Source organism: Panthera onca, chromosome A3 (assembly GCF_046562875.1).
Source record: "Panthera onca isolate mPanOnc1 chromosome A3, mPanOnc1 haplotype 2, whole genome shotgun sequence".
NCBI lineage: Eukaryota > Metazoa > Chordata > Mammalia > Carnivora > Felidae > Panthera > Panthera onca.
The window spans coordinates 105,167,423-105,188,259 of NC_138341.1; the positions used below are offsets into that span (position 1 = coordinate 105,167,423).

Sequence of the window (20,837 nt, forward strand, 5' to 3'; positions counted from 1 at the left end):
GAGAGCACTGTCTAAGAGGCCTAACCAAGGAGGATTTATTGCTATAGAAGAGTGTACTTTTGTTCGACTTACTAGTTACTATTTTTTAGGGCCCAGATTCTTTGCAGAGTTAGCTAGATAAGTTGCCATTGTTTTCTGTTCCACAGAGATGCATGTGATTTGTGTCTGATAGAAAAGACAACCGCTACAGTTTAGTTTTATTGCTGCACAGGACAGTAACCAGTTCTGTATCTACTTGACAAAACTTGTGTCCACTTTCCTCTCCTGACTATAGTTGACCTTGAACAGCATGGGTCCACTTATACGTGGATTTTTTTTAAATAAATGCAGTACAGTACTATAAATGTGTTTGCCTCAAGTTCTTAAAAATAGTCATTTTTGAGAGCAAATGGGGGAGGGGCAGAGAGAGAAGGAGACAGAGAATTCCAAGTAGGCTCCATGATGCTACTTCCTAGTGTGGAGCCCAAGACAGGACTCAAACTCACAAACCATGAGATCATGATCTGAGTGGAAATCAGGAGTCCAGGTGTTCAGCCGGAGCCATCCAGGTGCCCCCTAGTATTTTCTTAATAACATTTTTTTTTCTAGCTTAGTTGATTGTAAGAGGTAATACATATAACATACAAAATATGTGTTAATCAACTGCTTACATTATCATTAAGGCTTCTGGTCAGCAGCAGGCTATCAGTGGTTAAGTTTCGGGGGAGGCAAAAGTTAGTTGTGCATTTTTCACTGTATGGGGGTCACTGCCCCAAACCCTGGGTTGTTCAGGTTAACAGTACAATTTTCTACCTCCAGTGCTCTTAGAACTAGCTTTATCATCCTGCTGGTGTCCTCATTGAGGGGTTAAATAAATCTTGAAGCCAAAATACTTTCTATGAGGGTTGTGGTTTTAGTTTTTTTGAAAATTATATTTGGAAAATTCTTCACTTCACTGATGAACAGCCTGGGGTGTGTAGGCTGCCTGGGCCTTTTGGAGTTTCACTGCATGGCCCTCGACATGATTTCAGAGCTGTCCTGGAAAGAGGCCAAAGTCAGCCTGTCCCACTCAGCCCTACTTTAGGTTGGTACTGATTCTGCACTTTGATACTCCACTGGATCTGATAACTGCAGTAACGGTTTCCCTTATCCTGGCAGATTCCATATGTGTGTGTGTTAGGGGAGGGGGCTGGAGGGAGAAGGGGGAAGGAGCTAGTATAAAGACCAAGGTTTTGCCATAAAAAGACAATCCACCAGGGCTCCTTGCTTCAGTTACAATAAAGTCCCATGGGTGAGAAAAAGGGGTGGCCCCCACCAGGGGATCTCTGATGTGGGAAGGGTGGGGCCTGAGGTGAGTCATGTATAAAACACGTAAATCTCTGCTCTGGCTGCCATCAAGAAGAAATGGCTGAAGTAAACTGTAGATTCCAACGAAGTGAGAGCAGAACTCTTTCTGTGTGTTGGGAAAGGAGGACGGTATTTTAAACTCTGGTTGTAGTTTGAGCTTGTGGTCTAGAACCATGCTGTTCAATAACATAGGCACTGGCCACGTGGAGTTAAGTATGTTTTAATTAAAATTAATTAAAATTAAAAACCCAGTTCTCTCAATCCCACCAGCCACATTTAAAAACAATTTTTTTTAATGTTTATTTTTGAGAGACAGAGACAGACACAGAGCACAAGCAGGGGAGAGGCAGAGAGAGAGACACACACAAAATCTGAAGCAGGCTCCAGGCTCCAGGCCCTGAGCTGTGAGCACAGAGCCCGACGTGGGGCTCAAGCCCACAAGCTGTGAGATTATGACCTGAGCCGAAGCTCAGCTGTGAGCACAGAGCCCGACGCGGGGCTCAAACCCTCAAGCTGTGAGATTATGACCTGACAGCCACCCAGGCACCCCTCACCAGCCACATCTGAAGTGCTGGACAGCCACACTTGGGAATGGGCAACACAGATATCGACCCTGTCTGTCATGCAAAGCTCTGTTGGTGACCACTCAGCTAGAAGGGCAACAGGATATTCTTCTTCAGGATAAAGCTCTTTTAAATTTTAAGTACATTCATTGCCCTTCAAAGTCATACAAACGTGAAGGTCTCTCAAAAGACTCTGGCTCCCTTTTTACCCCAAACTCTCACTTCCAAACTGTTCAGGGAGAGAAAGGACTAAAATTTTCTGTTTTGCTTGTTTGGCTTGAGAGGGAGAATTTTTTTTTTTTTTTTTTTTAATTTGGGGAAGAGGCATGTGGAAAAGAGGAAGTAGATAAATTAGAAAAGGACTCTGAGGGAGAGATTAAAAAAGAAAAGAGGGGTGCCTGGGCAGTTTAGTCGGTTGAGCATCTGACTCTTGATTCCAGTTCAGGTCAGGATCCCAGGGTTGTGGGATCAAGTCCCATATTGGGCTTGCATGGAGCATGGAGCCTGAGATTCTCTCTCTCTCTCTCTCTGCGCCCCTCCCCTGCTCATCCACACTCTCTCAAATAAAAGAAAAAAAAAAAAGAAAATTAGAGAAACAGGAACATGTATCTTAGTGGAAAAGGGGGGCAAAAGGAGAAGACCATGGGAAACATATCTGGCCAGGTTGGCTAATGAAGTTTGTTCAGCATGATCTCTGACGTTTAATCTTGAAGTGTGCCCTGTTGTGGGTCCAGTCCTCCTCGGCTACCACCAAATCTTAAATGAAAGATTCTTGGGATTTGATGATATATGCAAAGGATTTAGAGAGTGAAATAAACCAGAGCAGGGAACAGTCCTGAGAACAGAGAGGTAAGAAGGCACTGAGGATAGGAGTCATCACCAAGAGTATGTAAGCATGTAGGAATTCTAGGAAAGACTGGGGAGGGCCTGGCATAGCCAGGGGGATGGGGGTCTTCAGCCTTTTAACAGGTTATTAAAGGAAAGTCAGGAGACTGAGTTAGAGACATTTGGGTCACACGTGTTCTAAAAAGTATTGCTATTTCTCTCTTTGGCAATAGAAAAATCACCGCTTTGGTTTTTTTTAACTTTTTTTTTTTGAAATCTGCTTTAAAGATTTAATAATAAGCATCCCTTAGGACACAAAATCTATTTTGCATTTAAGTAGCTTACAAGTAAAGTTACATAAAAAACAGATGTAGAGGGGCGCCTGGGTGGCTCAGTTGGTTAAGCGTCCGACTTCGTCTCAGGTCGTGATCTCACAGTTCGTGGGTTCGAGCCCCACATCAGGCTCTGTGCTGACAGCTCAGAGCCTGGAGCCTGCTTTGGAGCCTGTGTCTCCCTCCCTGCCTCTCCTCCACTCTCACTTTGTCTCACTCTGTTTCTCAAAAATAAATAAATGCAAAAAAAATTTAAAAAACAGATGTAGAAATGGCACAGGGATACCATAAGAGGCTACCGTGCAGGCTGCTGTGTCTCTAACAATTTTGCCCACCTCAAAAGAAACACAGAAATAATAATGCTTAAATGCAGTTGCGCTGATTACACTTATTGGCAAAATAACATGTACTTTAAAAATCGTCCCTAGTTGGCACTGCTTTTTTTCTGACCTAGGGAGGGTTCACCCACAGCTTGGCAGACTCTCCTGCCTTCTTTAAACAAGCATGTGGAATGTAATTTAATATGTGGCTGCTCCTTCAGGCCATTATGATAATGTTAGTTGTCATATGGTGCTAAAGGCATTTATGTCCCTTCATAAACGGTCCCTTTGCTATGACGCCTTTGGGGCGCTTGGGCTGTGTTTTCTCCAGTTTCTGTTCCTCCCACTTGCTATCAGCTGTTGTTTCTCACCGCTGTTCACACTCACTGTGGAAACGAACCTTTTCTGCTTGCACTTTGTTGCCTTCAATATTTTGGTGGTCGTGGGTCCCAAGAACTGAATCTTACAGGACTGGGAAACAGTAATAAAAAAGTGGCTACAGTCCAACTCGAAGTACTATGGCTTTCTTGTTTGATATGTTATGAAGAGAGGCATTTGCTTTATTGAAGCTTTTTTTTTTTTTTTTTGCTGAAAATCTTGATATCACTTAATGTTGAAAGCTGAGCAAGATTGTATTCAATACGTGTTCAAGATTTTCAGAGGGACCCGGGTGAAAAGCAAATGCCTTTAGAAGCCCAGGGAATCAGTATTTCCTAAGTATGAGTGAGAGGTGATGATTAATAAGCAAAGAAAATCACCCCGAGAAATAAAAATAATTCAAGCGATAATGAACCTCTAGTTCATCAAACCACATTTCAGTCAAAAAAGTGTAAGTACTTTTTTTCTCCAATATGTTTCTGCTTATATGACAGTAGTCAAGATACTCAGCCAGTGGTTACATTTAATCTCTTCAAAATGACCTTCTCTGAATTATTAGAAGCCATGCAGTGTATTTAAATGATCCTAAAGGTTTCCAGTGCTTGAGGTGCTGCCTTCAGACACTGCCAATCTTTGGGACACTCTGGTGTATTCAGGGAGTGAAGTCCTACCAGTTCATAAGAAAGGGCAATGGTGGGGTGCCTGGGTGGCTCAGTCGGTTAAGCGTCCGACTCTTGACTTTGGCGTAGGTCACCATCTCACAGTTTGTGAGTTTAGGCCTCAAACTGGGCTGCGCGGGCAGTGCGGAGCCTGCCTGGGACGCTCTCTGCCCCTCCTCCGCTCACACTCTCTTTGAAAATAAACAAATTTTAAAAAATTAAAAAAATAAAAAAGAAAGAGAGGGCAATGGCTATTATCTTAGTGACTCTAGTGTCCCCCCCCCCCCCCCCCCGATCTAGACGTGGTTTACTTGGGAGAAGCACCTGTAAATGTGTCTACGGCAGTCCTTGGTTTACTTGGCCACACTGAATAAAGTAGAAATAAGTAGCCAATTGCAGTAACTTACTTTGTATTAAGCTTGAACTCCATCAAACTGTTGACATGGGTCATTTTTTTTTTTTTTTATTAAAAGATGGAAAATGTCATACGATTTATCCTAATATTTTCAATCTGTTGAGGCTCAGGTCCCCACACAGATCTTCAAGATTATCAAGTACCCTCACCATTTCACTTATCAAGAAAAGGAACAAACAACAAAACCAGACTGCGCTGGAACCACTTCTAACTCAAATCCTTTGTAACGCTACATCTACAGTGAGTTTGGCAGTTGCACGTGTCCTGGTAGACCTCAGAGACAGCAAGATAAGTAAAGTGTGGTCTTTGACCTCAAGAAACTCAGAGTACAATAGGAGACATAAAAACAGTAAATAAAATGTGAATGCAGTGTATAGTGTGCAAGGGTAGGTAGGTTAGTGGTAACAAAAAGGAGTTACCAATTCTTATTCAATGGCTTAAGGAAGGTATCAAAGAGGTGGAGATTTCTCAACTGGGTTTTGAAGGATGAGGAGGAGTTTACCAATCAAACTAGGAGGAACAAGTGCATTTTGGAAAAAGGAACAGCATGCACAAAGCATGTAACAGAAAAGTATCTTGGAATCGCCGGGGGATTTTTATGGCTAACACAGAGAGTGTGTGTAGGAAACTGGTGGGAAACAAGTCTGTAGAATGAAGTGGGAGCCAAATTAAGGATGGCCTTGTAGTTCGCTTTATTCCACAACAGGGAATCATGGAAGCATCTGAAACACAGCAATCACAAGTTCTGATTTAGATTTTCAAAAGATTAAAGAGAAAGAAATAGGAAAAAGACAAAGAAAACTGCCCAGAATTAGTCGTGGTTGCCTCCAGGTGGCAGAATATTTTGTTTCTTCTTATAGCAGAATGTGGCTAGCTGTTCCTCCTGGGAAGGAGTAAATTTTGTCATACATATAGCTGTCACTTCAATATTTTAATTCAATACTAGGAAGAGTAACCACATTGGGGCCAATCCTTTGCCTTTCTCAATTTTGTTTACTTACAAAGCAACCATGTATAAATCTAGAGGATATTATGATACACGGTTTGGAAAAACCAAGTCAACAAGTACAGTCACGCCAGCCCACAGACCTTATGAAAAGCCCTGACAATCTGAACCGCTGAGTGGGCCAGCACAATTAGCCACCACATACGTTTCATCAACTTCAAGAGGAACTAATTCTTTTTTTTTTTTGACTTAAAAAAAATTTAAACCCAAGTTAGTTAACATATAGTGTAATAATGATTTCAGGAATAGAATCTAGTGATTCATCACTTACATGTAACACCCAGTGCTCATCCCAACAAGTGCCCTCCTTAATGCCCATCACCCATTTAGCCCATCCCCCCATCCACCTCCCCTCCAGCAACGCTCAATTTCTTCTCTGTATTTAAGAGAGGTTTGTCTCCATTTTTATCTTGTTTTTGCTTCCCTTCCCCTATGTTCATCTGTTTTGTATCTTAAATTCCACATATGAGTGAAATCATATGATATTTGTCTTTCTCTAATTTCACTTAGCATAATACACTCTAGTTCCATCTACTTTTTGCAAATGGCAAGGTTTCATTCTTTTTGAGTAACACTCCATTGTATACATAAACCGCATCTCCTTTATCCATTCGTCAGTGGATGGACATTTGGGCTCTTCCCATAATTTCGGTATTGTGGGTAGCACTGCTATAAACACCAGAGCGCATGTGCCCCTTCGAATCAGCATTTTTGTATCCTTTGGACAAATACCTCATAGTACAATTACTGGGTCATAGGGTAGTTCCATTTTTTAAAAAACATTTCTTTTAATGTTTATTTATTTTTGAGACAGAGAGAGACAGAGCATGAACGGCAGAGGGGCAGAGAGAGAGGGAGACACAGATTCTGAAGCAGGCTCCAGGCTCTGAGCCATCAGCCCAGAGCCCGACGCGGGGCTCGAACTCACGGACCGCAAGATCGTGACCTGAGCTGAAGTCGGACGCTTAACCGACTGAGCCACCCAGGCGCCCTGGGTAGTTCCATTTTTAATTTTCTGGCGGACCTCCGTGCTGTTTTCCAGAGTGGCTGCACCAATTTGCATTCCCACCAGCAGGGCAGAAGGGTTGCTCCTTCTCCACACAAGAGGAACCGATCCTGACTTTACATGAAGTCTTAACAAGTTTCACATTTCACTTTGCCTCAAAGGGAACAACTTCATCACCTTCTCTCCCTCAACTCACCTCAAATTCAAGTACAATCTAAGAAAAAAAGATGTGCTTACAATTGCTAATGAGGCTTCACTTTACTAACCTAAACTTTGTGAACAGATTGGTGGCCCCAAGCCCCTGCTCTATAGAAGGTCTGGAGCCACTGGCACCTTGCAAGGGCACAAACAATAAATGACAGAAATAGGGGCAAGCAAAGCTTGGGTCCAGTTGTTCTACATGAATGGAAAGAGCAAAACAAATGACTAGCACAAAGTCCAATCACTATTCCTTTTATAACAAATACAAAGTTTTGCATGGAAAGTCTGCCAAAAGCACTTCATTAAGCAACAACTGTTACTACATGAACCCATCTGTAAAACCAGGACAATAATAGCAACAACCTTAAAAGGTTGTTGTGAAGAATTAAACAATTATATACACAAGTGCTTAGAAGACTGTCTGGCACACAGTGAGCACTCAATAATTTATGGCATCATTATCATTATTGTATCTGCCACATGGTAAGTGCTCAATAAATTACAGTATCATTATCCTTATATCTCAAAACTTGCCTCTTTCCAACTATTCCAACTTATAAATCTCACTGGTACTCTTACTTATGTCAAAGACTGTTTACTCAATACTAAAATTAAAATGAAGTAATTGTAAGAATGTTTTGAGAGAAAAAATTAGTAACACTTCTTTACCTCTTCATATCTGTCAAAAACGGCTCCTTCTTGCAAAAAGGAAGGAACTTCCTTTTGCCAGTTAAATTCATAAGGTTTGGCCATGATTATATTCAAGACCTAAAATGAAAAAGAATATCTCATTAGCATACAAAATTTAAAAACAAGTAAAGATCAAAGGTTAATCATTTTATATGTTTGTGAAAGCTTTTCTTCATACACATAGAATAAGCCCATAAATTGTCTCTTTTTCCTTCTTTATTTCATCTGATTCCATCTTCCCTCCTCCTTGTCTCAAAACCTGGGGAAATATGGTTGACGCTTGAATAACATGGGTTTCAACTGGATGCATCCACTTATACAAGGATTTTTTAAAATAAATTATAGCATAGTACTTAAACATATTTTCTCTAAAGATTTTCTTAACATTTTCTTTTCTCTAGCTTACATTATTGTAGGAATACAGTATATACCACATATAACATACAAAATACGTGTTAACCAATTGTTTATGTTATTGGTAAGGCTTCTGGGCAATGGTAGGCCATCAGTAGTTAAGTTTTGGTGGAGTCAAAAGTTATGTATGAAGTTTTGACCACGTGGAGAGCTGGAGCCCCTAACCCCCATGTTGTTCAAGGGTCAACTGTGATATCAACAAAGAGGTGATCAACCAGAGGTGATCATTTGGGAAGCTTCCCCTCCCTCTTCACATCATATAAAATAATAAGATACATATTTTAATCAGATGGCATCAGATAAAAGAAAGAAATCATGAACCTGACCCTATTTATAGGAGAGGCCTGTTGAAAAGGGGTGGGTGGTTACACAAGCCTACACTATGAGCCTGAAGGTGGATGCATGGACAGGAGTTGATGCCTGGATGATGGGTCGCAGAATCAAGGAGGAAGAGCTGGAATATTTTACTGCTCTTGGTTCTCACAATAACCCTTTCATCCCTTCCTCACTTGGGCCAGTGAGGGGACTACAGAATGTCTGCTTTGTAGCACAGGCAGCATGTATGACATTGAAAGAGAATGTAGGCACTCTTCAGGGTGGCTGCCTGCACTCAGGAAAAAGGGAGTGCTCCTTCTACCTACGCTTCTTAGCATCAGGCACCATCCTGTACCTGTACTAGCTGTGAGCAGGACATCTCAAATGAAATGTCAGCATCCAACCAGGAATCACCAAATATTTAAGCAATGCCAAGAACATGGAGGACTGACACCAAACATAATAAATAGAACTTACACCCAAAAAAATAGAGCTAACCGAACAGACAGAACCTGATTTTGACTTAAGCACGGCTAAGTGTGGAAGGAAAAAGTGCATTCAGTTCCAAAAACATAATTAACTTAATATTCTAGTAATTTCAAAAAAGATTGTTGAAATCAAACTCTGAACAGGTGAGCCTGAATTATAAAGAGAACTCAGATGAAGTGGTGAGCCAAGGGATTCTCATAGAACTCAACACAAAAAGAAAGCACAATGGAAAAATTTAGAGAGGTGGAAAATGAAAACCAAAGGTTGACCACCCACCCAGCAGAACAAATTCTTCTATTACAAGGAAAGAAAGCCAGTAGAAGGATGGGATTAATCACAGCAAAAGTGGAAGAACACTTCTGAAATCTGAGTATCTATGTGTTCAGTTTTGAGTCCTCAATGTGAATATCTACCTGAGTCCTCAATTGAAAAAAATCCACTGATGCAAGAAGTAGAAATGGTGGGGTTGGTGGGGGGGGGGTGGGTGTAAGATACACACACCTAGATATACCTTTGGGTGACAAGGAGAACAAAAAAACACAAAGTTCCAGAGATGACTGATAAGTAGACAGCAATCGGGCATGTGGTCTGTAGTATTATAAACTCAAAGGTCTGAGGGACAAGAATTTGGGATTAAAATTCGGTATCCATTCAAATAAAAGTTTAATTTTTAAGAGAAAATAAAGATATTTATGGACATGCAAGGTATCAAAAAGATTTAATGACCTACTCTGAAAGATTTGGGATAGTATTGTCCTCTGTCAAGAAGAAAAATAAATGTAGAGAAGGGATATGGGAAGTAATAGAGAAAAAGAAGAAAAAAAGAGCAAGCTTACTCTTAAGTTTTACTTACTATACAAAAGAAATGTAAAGAAATTATCATAATCTAGCTTCCAAATTCCTGATTATATCAGCATAGAGGTTGGAGCAGATGACGTGGTCAGAAGGCAGGAAGAATGGACCAAAGGGAGGTAAACCATTTTAGGAGTGGCGTGTAAGTATGTAGGAATCTATACGTTGGCAGAAAAATAGAAGTTTAAGAATTTTTCTGTAAGAAATTAAAAATGGAAAGTAAAACTTGCACATTATTAGAGGGGAAAATAGAACAAAGAAACAGGAGTCCCCTTTAAAAAGAAAATAAGTGGTAAGGAGAGAGAAAAAAGAACACATTATAAATAGAAAACATGGGGCGCCTGGGTGGTTCAGTCAGCTTAGGTCATGATCTCGCAGTTTGGGGGTTCGAGCCCCACATCGGGCTCTGTGCTGACAGCTCAGAGCCTGGAGCCTGCTTCAGATTATGTATCTCCCTCTCTCTGCCCTCCCCCCAGTCACGTTCTGTCTCTCTGCCTCAAAAATAAATAAAATTAAAAAATAATACAATAAATGGAAAACACAAAATAAAATGACAACATATCTCTAACTATAATACATATGAATTGGCTAACTTCACTTACCAAAAAAAAAAAAAAAAAAAAAATACAGAGGCTTTTACATTAGGTAGCATTATGGTTGTTTACCAGAAATATTTACAAAATAAAAATGATATAGGAAGCTCAAAAATGAAGGGATGAAAAAAATTGATCTCACAGGTACATGCTCAGAAGGAAAGAAAGCAGGTATCACAGGAACGTATCAGACAAAATAGATTCAGGGAAAACAAGAGACCCTGATAAATCATATTGAGAAAAGGGATGATCAAAATTATTGAAGTCATTAACATTAAAGCATGTGACTACACAGCATCAGAACATATACTGAAAAATTGGTAAAATACAGAGAAATTTGGCAAAGTCACAAACACATTAGGAGACCATGATTCTCAGAAATTAATGGAACAAAACAAAAATGCAAGAATATTGAGGATTTGAATATTACACTTACTAGTTTAACCAAAACAATTCAAAAAAAAAATTTTAACGTTTTTATTTATTTTTGAGACAGAGAGAGACAGAGCATGAGCAGGGGAGGAGCAGAGAGAGAGGGAGGGAGACACAGAATCTGAAGCAGGCTCCAGACTCTGAGCTGTCAGCACAGAGCCCGATGCGGGGCTCAAACTCACAGACTATGAGATCATGACCTGAGCTGAAGTCGGAAGCCCAAATGACTGAGCCACACAGGCACCCCCAAACCAAAACAATTTAGATGACTTAACATATTTTAAATATGATACTGAGTTTAGATATAACCTTCCCTCTTTATATATAGACATGAAATATATAACATTGAGTCCTCAATATATAACATGTAATTATTATATAGTATTATTATCTATGTTCTTCACTTACTTTTTATATTGCAGCTACTCCCTACACATTTAAAAATCTCAAAATCGAATCTTAATTGGGCCAAAGGAAACCTCAGCATTTTTCAAAAGGCAGACGTTAAGGTGGCCATGCTCACTAGCCACAACTAGGCTACAACTTACAAATTAATGAATGCATAAAATCTATACACATACAAATTAAACACAAACTTACACAGACTTCTAAATAATTGAGTTAAGCGGAAAAGTCAAAGCAGAAATTACACCTTTCTTAAAAATGAAAGGTGGGAGCATTACACGTCAAAATCTAGGGATGTCATATGTAGCCAAAAATAATTTTAAAATGATCAGTAAAAGTTAATTGCTTTCTGCAGTGTCTGGGTCATTCAGTTGGTTAAGCCTCCAACTCTTGATCTCGGCTCAGGTCATGATGTCATGGTTCACGTTCATGAATTTGAGCCCCATGGTGGGCTAGGTACTATCAATGTGGAGCCTGGTTGCGATTTTCTCTCTCTCCCCCTCCCCAACCCGTGCTTGTGCTTTCAAAATAAACTTTATAAAAAGTTAATTGCTTTCTGAATAGTCATATATTAGGTAAACATTTGGCAAGTGTTGGGGCAAGTGTTGGGGAGAGAGAAGGATGGGTTAAGAAAGAGAATGAGGAAGAAGTATAAATTCACACTGTTCATGATAACAAGGAGGTGTAATTACAAAGAGGATAGAAAACACTAATACTACGTATATCTTTAACCCAGATATCTGAAAACCTATATAAAGTGGATGGGTTTTTCAAAGTTAAAATAAAGTCGACCCAAAAAAGAATAAACTGAACAGTGACCTTGGAAAATTGAAAAACATAAAAGATTAGACCCAGATAGGTTTACAGATGAGTTCTATCAAATTTTCAAGGAAAAGGCAAATCCCACATACCTACCACTCTCCCAGGACATAGAAAAAAAGTAAATTACTACCTGACTCATTTCACAAGTCCATGATCAGGTCCTGACAATGACACCATAAGGTTAACAAAACACCAACCAACCTTAGAGTTCAATTCTCACAGAGAAAAAATTCTAAAATATGAATAAATCTATCCCAGAATGTTGCTAAATGAAGAATTTGGGATATTTCATCACTGAAAGCAGATCAATGTGATTCACTAGCTAAAGAGATTAAGGAGAGAAGTCTGGTACGTGCATATCTTAGCATACCTTGCAAACTGAAATCAACCTGAGTGTGAAAGGTCTCTAACACATACCATTCAATAAAAAATAGCAAGTCCCAGAATGATATGAAATATGAACAGTGTGATACCATTTACCTAAATCCACAACTACAGAAGGATATGAACAGTGTAATACCACCTACGTAAATACACACAAGACAAACCCATATATTTCTCTACGTACGTATTTGTGTATATAAATAAATAATTAAAAAATCTGCAGATGTATGACTCTACCTACTTCTGGGAAGGACATAAAGACTGGGGCTGAAAATCAAGGTATCTTTAGTATGATCTCTGTGGTGGACATTTTTATTATAGAAATATATTCTTGCACTTATGTGCCGCTTGCGTAAATAAGAATGCAAATTTCAAAAAAGGAAAACAAAAAAAAGCCCGCATATAGGCAGATGCAGTTATTCTTTAGTCCCAAACAATTTAAAGCAGAAGAAAGAACAACATAGTAGGTCGTGTTTCGAGGTAGCTTCCTCACAATGGCAATCGTTGCTGTTTGGAGGAGGAATGATTCCATTAGTCATTAGTGACCAGGCTAAAAGCTGTTGAAAGCATGAAGGTCATGCTAACCAGCCCAGCTGAGGTAGGTAGCAGCCCTCCATTAATTAGCACCAAGGTTTCCCATGTAAATAAAGTCACAAAGATGAGCCAGGCAGCAGACAATGGGAGAAGGCAGAGATGCTTTGTCAGGTCCATGACTCTGTCTGCCCCAAAATGACTGTAATTCGGTCTGTCTTCCTACTTCTCTCAGTTCCTATCAGTTTGTCTTTTCTATGTGTCTTCCATGTCTATTTCCCAGTGTCTGTATTGGGGATGGATGGACGGACGGACACACACAGGGCCCCTTCACTCGAGGTGGCTTAGAAGCAACCTTCTGGTACAGTGATGTGCATTCATGCTTTCTATGCCATAAAACAGATCTGCAGAGCAATAGAGACCTGCAGACGCCCCTCAGGCTATCATGGATGTGTTATTCAGGGATCTGTAACAAGAATAATCTGTAACAAGAATAATGAACAAGATAATCAAGGCAACTAAACAATAGCATTAAAGAAAGATGAAATAACAACATGATGGTGGTAAACCAGACTTCAGAAATCAGTGGCAAAACACTCCCCTTTGCGAAATTTTAGGCGCTCCATCATCTTTTCACTCCTGCCAACCATCTCTTTTAATATTTCCCTTCGGTTTTATTTTAAAGAAAATAGTAATGAGAGGCTTCTGATATAAAATGCTCATATCAAAAATGAAAAGAAAGCTTCTATCAGCTTTCGTCACCTTTCATTGGTTTAACTGGTTCTCCAAGGATCTCTTCAGTGAAAGGGCACACAATGCAGTCCTCAGTACGTGATGTTTCCCAGATTTCATTACTGTCTTTACCACTAAAATATTCATCTCTACCTTGGTTACTAGCTTCATCAGAATGGTCTCATTATGTGAAGGACTTGAACGGGGGCTGATGGAAAGAGGGCACTTCAGACCTTTATCTCTCAAGAGATCTGCAATGGTGTTGGTAGCTCATTTCATCGCTTACTTTTTCAGAGCTCTGGGGTTCCGAACAAGGTAAGAGGCATTCTCACAAAATGACACTGAAGTACCCTGAATCTTCCCAACTTCAAACTGGCAGGCAGGGGCTGTACTTTACACTGCCTCTGAAATACTTCATTGGGCTCAGCATTAGGGGCAGTGAGCGGCTGGCTTACTTTATGTAGATGGTACAACTCTGACCTACAGATTCAAGAAGTGGGCCAAGCCTTTAACAGCAGTTTGATACAGGTAATTGATTTTAAAATGGGAACAAATGAAGGTACATGTTGCAGTCCAGCCAACTCCAGAGAAAGTTAAAAGGACAGTTACTTGTTTTAAAAGGCAAGGGGAGGTAATGGCCACTCTATAATGATGTCCTTTTTGAAACCATCTCAAAGCTCCACCTACCAGCTAACTGATAAAACAGAAATGCTTTCCCTTTGCTGTGCCAAAGCCTCCTCTTCTCCCATTCTCTGGCTTGCCATCTAAGGCCTCGCAAGATACTTCAAGGTTCAGTTGCCTCCTCCACCCCCCTAGAGCACCATGTCTCCATACACTGCCCCCAGGAAAGGTCCTCCTTCTCCTTGAGGGACACAGGAAGTAAAGGAGAATTTACACAAAGAATGGATATATAACTGGGCACCTTTTCCAGAGTAAACACTGGAGTGAGCAGCTACTGGAAGGAGGCCAGTGGGCTTTTAAATAGTCTCATTGTTTCTCAATTCTTATGCAACTGGAAAAGATTAGCTATTGCACTGGCTGCAGAGGAAAAGCTCCCTGGACCGTGGAGGGGACAAGAAAGGAGGGGAGTCCTCGAAGGCCTTGCTTCATAGCAAGTGGTAAAAAGCTCCTTCTAAAGAAGATGATGAGAAACTGAAAGCGTCAGTATGAGGCCAACAAGGGAGCTCAGGCAGGCTACTGGGGACCAACATATTCAAGTTAGACATGTGCATTTCACATGGAGATGACCCTCCATCCATTCAGGTGACAAGAACTGAGGAAGAACAGCTCTATTTGTTGGCCTACTCCACCCTGAATCTTTAAATCTGTTCTCTTGTCTCCCTGGCCGGACCTACAGGGTAGTCTTCAAGCCTTATGAGACCTCACCTATCCCAGATATGCTGGATCGATTATGAAGTCAACTCTGCCCATCCCCCACCCCCTCCCCAGACAGTTGGGTCAAAATTTTGGTAAAGAGTTTTTTGTTTCTGGACATATGCCAACAGAGGGAAGTACGTGAAATCAGGTTTATTTAAGGTCCTGGGTATGGCAGGCTGAATAATGGCCCCCCAAAGATACCCAATATCCTAACCTCTGAAATTTGAGTGTTTCCTTACATGGCAAAAAAGGACTTTGTAGATGTGATTAAGTTAAGGATCTTGAGATGGGGAAATTATCTTGGATCACCCAAGTGGGCCCTAAATGCAATCTTAAGTGTCCTCATAAAAGGGAGGAAGAGGGAGATTTAACACACAGAAGATGAAGCAATGTGACCACAAAGGCAAAGACTAGAGAGATGCCACCACAAGCCAAGGAGTGTTGAAGGAAAAAGTCTCAACAGGAAGTTGAAAGGGTCAAGGGATGGATTCCCCCTTTTGCCTGGATAAAGATGGTCCTGTGTAAACACCTTCATTTCAGATTTCTGGCCTCCACAACTGTGAGAGAATAAATTTCTGTTGTTTTCAATCACAAGTCTGTGGTAATTTTTTGCAGCAATCCAAGGAAAGGAATAAAGATATTTCTACAGACATCTTTCCCAGGATCCAATGGTCTTTTAACAAATTTGCACCTCTGCAATAAATACAAATTTGAAATAAACCTTGCAGCTTCCCCCAAAGCAATCAAGTCAGTCTCCATTTTTTTGTTTCTATTTGTGGACAAATGAATTCAGTGCTTCAACAATGAATCACTTGCTTTCACATAACGTACAGCTCTCAAACAAAAATGCACCATGGCTCAGATACGAATTTCCTGAAGTATAACTTTTACCTTTAACCTTATGACAAAAATATTCTATTAAGAATTGGTTGCTTCCCTATCCAACCATACAAATCTCACTAAACCAAATAACCCATGACCTTAAGTGACCCCATGATCAGAAAAACTAAAGCTGCTTTCCAGAACACCGAGGGTTAGGATAAAATTTCCACTGACTTAAAGTCAATTAGTGACTATCAAGCACATGTCAATGTCTTGCTCTTCAATCTTTAAATAAGATATCCTTATATTTCTAAAAACAGATGGACAGCTATATCAAATCACCCAGACCTTTTGTTCTTTATTTTTTTTTTATTAAAATTTTTCAATGTTTATTTCTTGAGAGAAAGAGAGACAGAGTGTGAGTGGAGGAGGGGCAGAGAGAAAGGGAGGCACAGAATCTGAAGCAGGCTACAGGCTCTGAGCTGTCAGCACAGAGCCCGATACGGGGCTGGAACACACGAACTGTGAGATCATGACCTGAGCCAAAGTCAGACACTTAACTGACTGAGCGACCTAATCACCCAGAGTTTTTGAATAAATGGCTTTCCTTAAAATGAGAATCTGACACTGATATATTGCATCATTAATGACAATTTTCCCCTTTTGCTAAAAATACCTCCGTTTTCATCAAGCCATTAGGTAGCATTTTCAAAAAGCATGTAAAGGCTGCAGGATTCAGAAAATGATAATAGGCAATGCTGTTGAGGGTTGGGGGTAAAGGCATTCTTGATAGTTTGGTGAAAAACTAATTTGCAATCCATTTCTATAGGCTTGAAATGTCCATACTCTTTGATCTAGTAATCCTACCAGTAAGATTTATCCTACATAAATGCATACAAAATCCATGCACAAAGATACTGTGATGCTGCTAGTGCCAGAAAAATAGTTTCTTTATATAAGTATCACTAAGCAATTGGTTAAATACACTACAGTATTTCAATATTCTGTACTCATTAAAAATAATGCTTCGAATGAATAGTTGTTTGCTGAACAACAGCAAGTTTAGAAGAGTTTCTAAAAACAGTCACAACTCAAACAAATATAAATGCTCTCAACATATTATTAAGGAGGTAAAAAAGCTGGTTACAAAATTGTATCCAAGAATGATCCCAATTTTTATGTGTTATATACAGCTTACACACACACACACACACACACACACACACACACACACACACACACACATTTTTTAACAAGAGAAAAAGATTAGCAAAACATATACAAAACACAAATAGTAGTTATGTCTTGGTGATAGAAGTTTAGGTGATATTTTAATACTTCCTGTGTTTTAAAATACTTATAGTGACTATAAATTTTTGTATTCAGGAAAAAAATGTTTGCTAAAGAAAAAAAGACATTAAATGTCTTTTCTTCATATAGATCCATGTTTTCCAACAGAATTCCTGGTAAGAACAAAGAGCAGGAAGAAACTAATAAATAAACCTGTGAAGTGTTCTTTTTGACATTTAAAACCTTGACTGCACATTGGGACCCTTCACACACCAATTATGACCAGTTCTTAGGAAGGAGTTACTTAGTAATACTGATTAAAACTTGGGTATTATGTCTAAAATTTCTACTCTACTTATCTTTGGAAGTGAAACAGATTATGGTTATGCTGGATTTAGTCTTTAATGAACTCTGAACTATAAAAATAAAAACATAAGGCCATTGTCATGAATCTACAAAATTTATCATAAATATATAATAAATTGGTTTATCGATAAAGTGCCACCTGATTCAAAATAATTCCTGGAGTTTATAAAACACACAAACTGAATAGAAATAAAATGAGAACAGCAAACATCTGGTCTTTGTCTCTATTTCCCCCTGCTCAACATTAATCATAAAAGGCAAACATAACTTTCTTAAAATTAATAATTATAAAATAGATTAATAAAAATACTAAGATGAATTTCCTTTACGTTTTTTATTTTAGAGAGAGAGAGTACAAGTTGAGGAGAGGGGCAGAGGTGGTAGAGACAGAGAGAGAAAATCTTAAGCAGGCTCCACACTCAGTCAGCACAGAGCCTAACAGGGGGCTCAATCCCCTGAACTGTAAGATCTTGATCTGAGCCAATATCAAGAGTCAGACGTTCAACTGACTGAGCCACCCAGGCACCCCAAAAATGAACTGCCTTTATAAATGTATTAGGTGATATTTATAATATTATATGCATCATTATTTTTAAGAATTTTATAAAAAATCTAGAAGATGCTTGTTTATCTGGGGTATTTAAGAGTGGCTTAATTTGAATATAATGAATAATTGTTAACATATAATTCAGTCTGTAATGACCAATTTTCAAATAAATCAGCATATGATGAAGTATATAGTTTTCCAAGAAAAGAACTGGTTTCAAAAGACTGTTTGGATATTGGTTGCTTGCCTACAACAATTTCCTTGAAAATGACATCTGAGTTCATGTGCCAGCCTCCCAAGAGCCCTTGAATAGGGTGAGTGTTCAAACTATATTAAAAGTAGTTGTCTATGACTGGGGTTCTCTGACCTGTTGATGCCTTGCTACTCACCTCTTTCCACACAGTTAATTCCCATTGAAGGGCTCAACTTTAGGGAGCCCTTTAAAGATGCCCATCTTTAGGGAGCAACCTTGTGGGGAAAAGGACTCAGTGGCAGAAGCTAAGAGCTCTAGGGACTGTGGTTTCCTATTTCTAAATGTTTAGGGAGTCCCTGGCTTACTAGTATTTTGATCTTTCAGAAGAAAAGATATAATTTGCAGATTAATGATATTTATTTACAGTTGAATCATAGACATGGCTTCTAAAAAAGAAATTTTTGTTTGATAAGAAAAATAAATCACCTTCTATAATATGAAAATATGTAGTGTGTGGTAGGAACCTGGGATAAGGAAGATATAAATTAACTTCAAATCTGTTTTAGTAAGACTTTTCTTTTATACATGCTGTAAAAATTCTGCGAAGTAAAGGCATTTTATTTCTTTTGTGCCTCTGAAATAGAGTACCTGTTTTTAATGACTAAGGGGTTATAGCAAACAGCAAAAGTTTTTTTTTTACTACTGAGTATGTAAGATAAACAGAATTAACCCAATCAGCCCTGAGAATTATAGCAGTCCCAAGAAATAAAATAATTAGGCAAATGTGAAATACTTATAAACAAGGACTGGGCTTTTTTCCCCCTTGCTTTCTCACAAGTGAAAGAATGCGTCTCTCTTTTCAAGACCAGAACTAACAGAATATATGGTGGTGTATAGAGTTTACCCTTACAGCCTCTCCCTTAGTAGCAGGTATTAGTCACACACAACAATGTTTCAAAAGAGTTCAGCCCTCCTCACTCCCACAATAAGGGCCCTGATAAGGTCTGAGGAATAGAAAACAAAAAAAGATGGCAATATGATAGAATAAGTACTTTAGGTACGTTTAGATGGAGCTCAAACATAAATTCTACAAACAGCAGTCTCTCTTGGATCTTATTCATGGTGTTCTTGATTGTGCAGCTAAGGTAGTAGTCTATAGTTTTGTGCTTCCAGTCCAGGGGCTCCAGGGAGGGAACTAGGAGAATGGGGGTTTGGATTGACCTTTCCCTCAGGCTTAGTTTCTTCTTAACTAGAACACTCTTTAAACTACTGATGATAATATCTGGATAGCCAAGGTGGGGACTCAAGTCTCTTGGGGACTAAGGCAGGAGCATAGTGAAAAGACCAGAGAAGGCTTAGGTCACATGGACTTGCCTTAGATCAGTGGTTCTCAAAGTGTGGTACCCAGTCAGTAAACATCGTCTGGGAATTTATTAGAATGCAAAATCTCAGGCCCCACCCAGACCTTCTGAATTGGAAAATCTGGGGTGGGGCCCAAAAATCCATGCTGTGTCCAGCAGGCCAGGTGATTCTGATGTCAGGTAAAGTTTGAGAACAACTGCCTTATATCAAGTCCTCACCAAAAGGAAAAAGGTGAAGAAAGAAAGAGAAGAGAAGAGAAGACAAGAGGAGAAAACAGGATCTTTTGATCTTAATCTATGGCCCAGACTAGCTCACTGAGCAAGAGACCTGCTAGGCATTTGGGAATGAAGCTCAGGTAAGAAATAAAGATAGTCCATTTTCCTAGAATGCACACTTCTCTTCAGAAGGCCTTGCAAATCAAGGATATGGAAATTCTGGGTCCCGGTACTCACATTCCCACCAAGATCAAGAGTAGATACCAAGCTGGCCTTAAGTAAATGGGTAATTTCTACAACCATTTCTTTCAAGCTTCATCCTTAAGGGTTAAGTCTCAAGAAACCAGTTCAGGGTGACAGGTGACGTGAAGAAAGCAAACAAAGGGTGATATAACCCAAAACTCAACTATTTATTTAATTTACAATGTAGATTTATTTAATCTACAGCTATTTATTTAATCTACAACATAGACAGTGAAGCCACCTACCAAATAACTTTAAATATTTCCTTCTTCTGGCCCAAACCTTTATGGTCCCTGATAACTGCAAACTATAAGTGCTAGTATTTCTCTTAAAAACTCAGAAGAAATATTGGGGAAATAAAGATTCACCCAGAAAACTCAATCTTTAAGAAGCTGCAACGAACAAAACTGCTGAGGAGGAAGATCACATTGAAACGTGAGGGTTCTAGGGATGCCTGGGTGGCTTAGTCAGTTAAGTGTCTGACTCTGGATCTCAGCTCAAGTCTCAATCTCAGGGTCATGAGTTCGAACCCCATGTTAGGCTCCACGCTGGGCGTGAAGCCTACTTAAAAAAACAAAAAACAAAACAAAAAACAACCAAGAACAACAACAACAACAACAACAACAAAACAATACAACTTGAGGATTCTAGAATAAACATGCCTGTAGCTGCACTGAAAAGCAGGGTCATTTCAAAAAACTCAAAAAGTATCAGTTTGCCACTTACATTCTT

At 39.4% G+C, this 20,837-nt stretch overlaps 1 protein-coding gene across 15 annotated transcripts in view; it reads right to left on the minus strand.

Moving 5' to 3' along the window:
* Window positions 1-20,837, minus strand: part of PLCB4 (phospholipase C beta 4) — a 420,239-nt gene that overhangs the window by 157,175 nt on the left and 242,227 nt on the right. For all 15 annotated transcript variants that reach the window (XM_078444273.2, XM_078444271.2, XM_078444272.2 and 12 more), the window contains one exon: window positions 7,701-7,799. In XM_078444273.2, coding sequence (XP_078300399.1) covers window positions 7,701-7,784 — 84 coding nt within the window. In that variant the 5' untranslated portion in view covers window positions 7,785-7,799. The remainder of the gene's footprint in view (window positions 1-7,700; window positions 7,800-20,837) is intronic.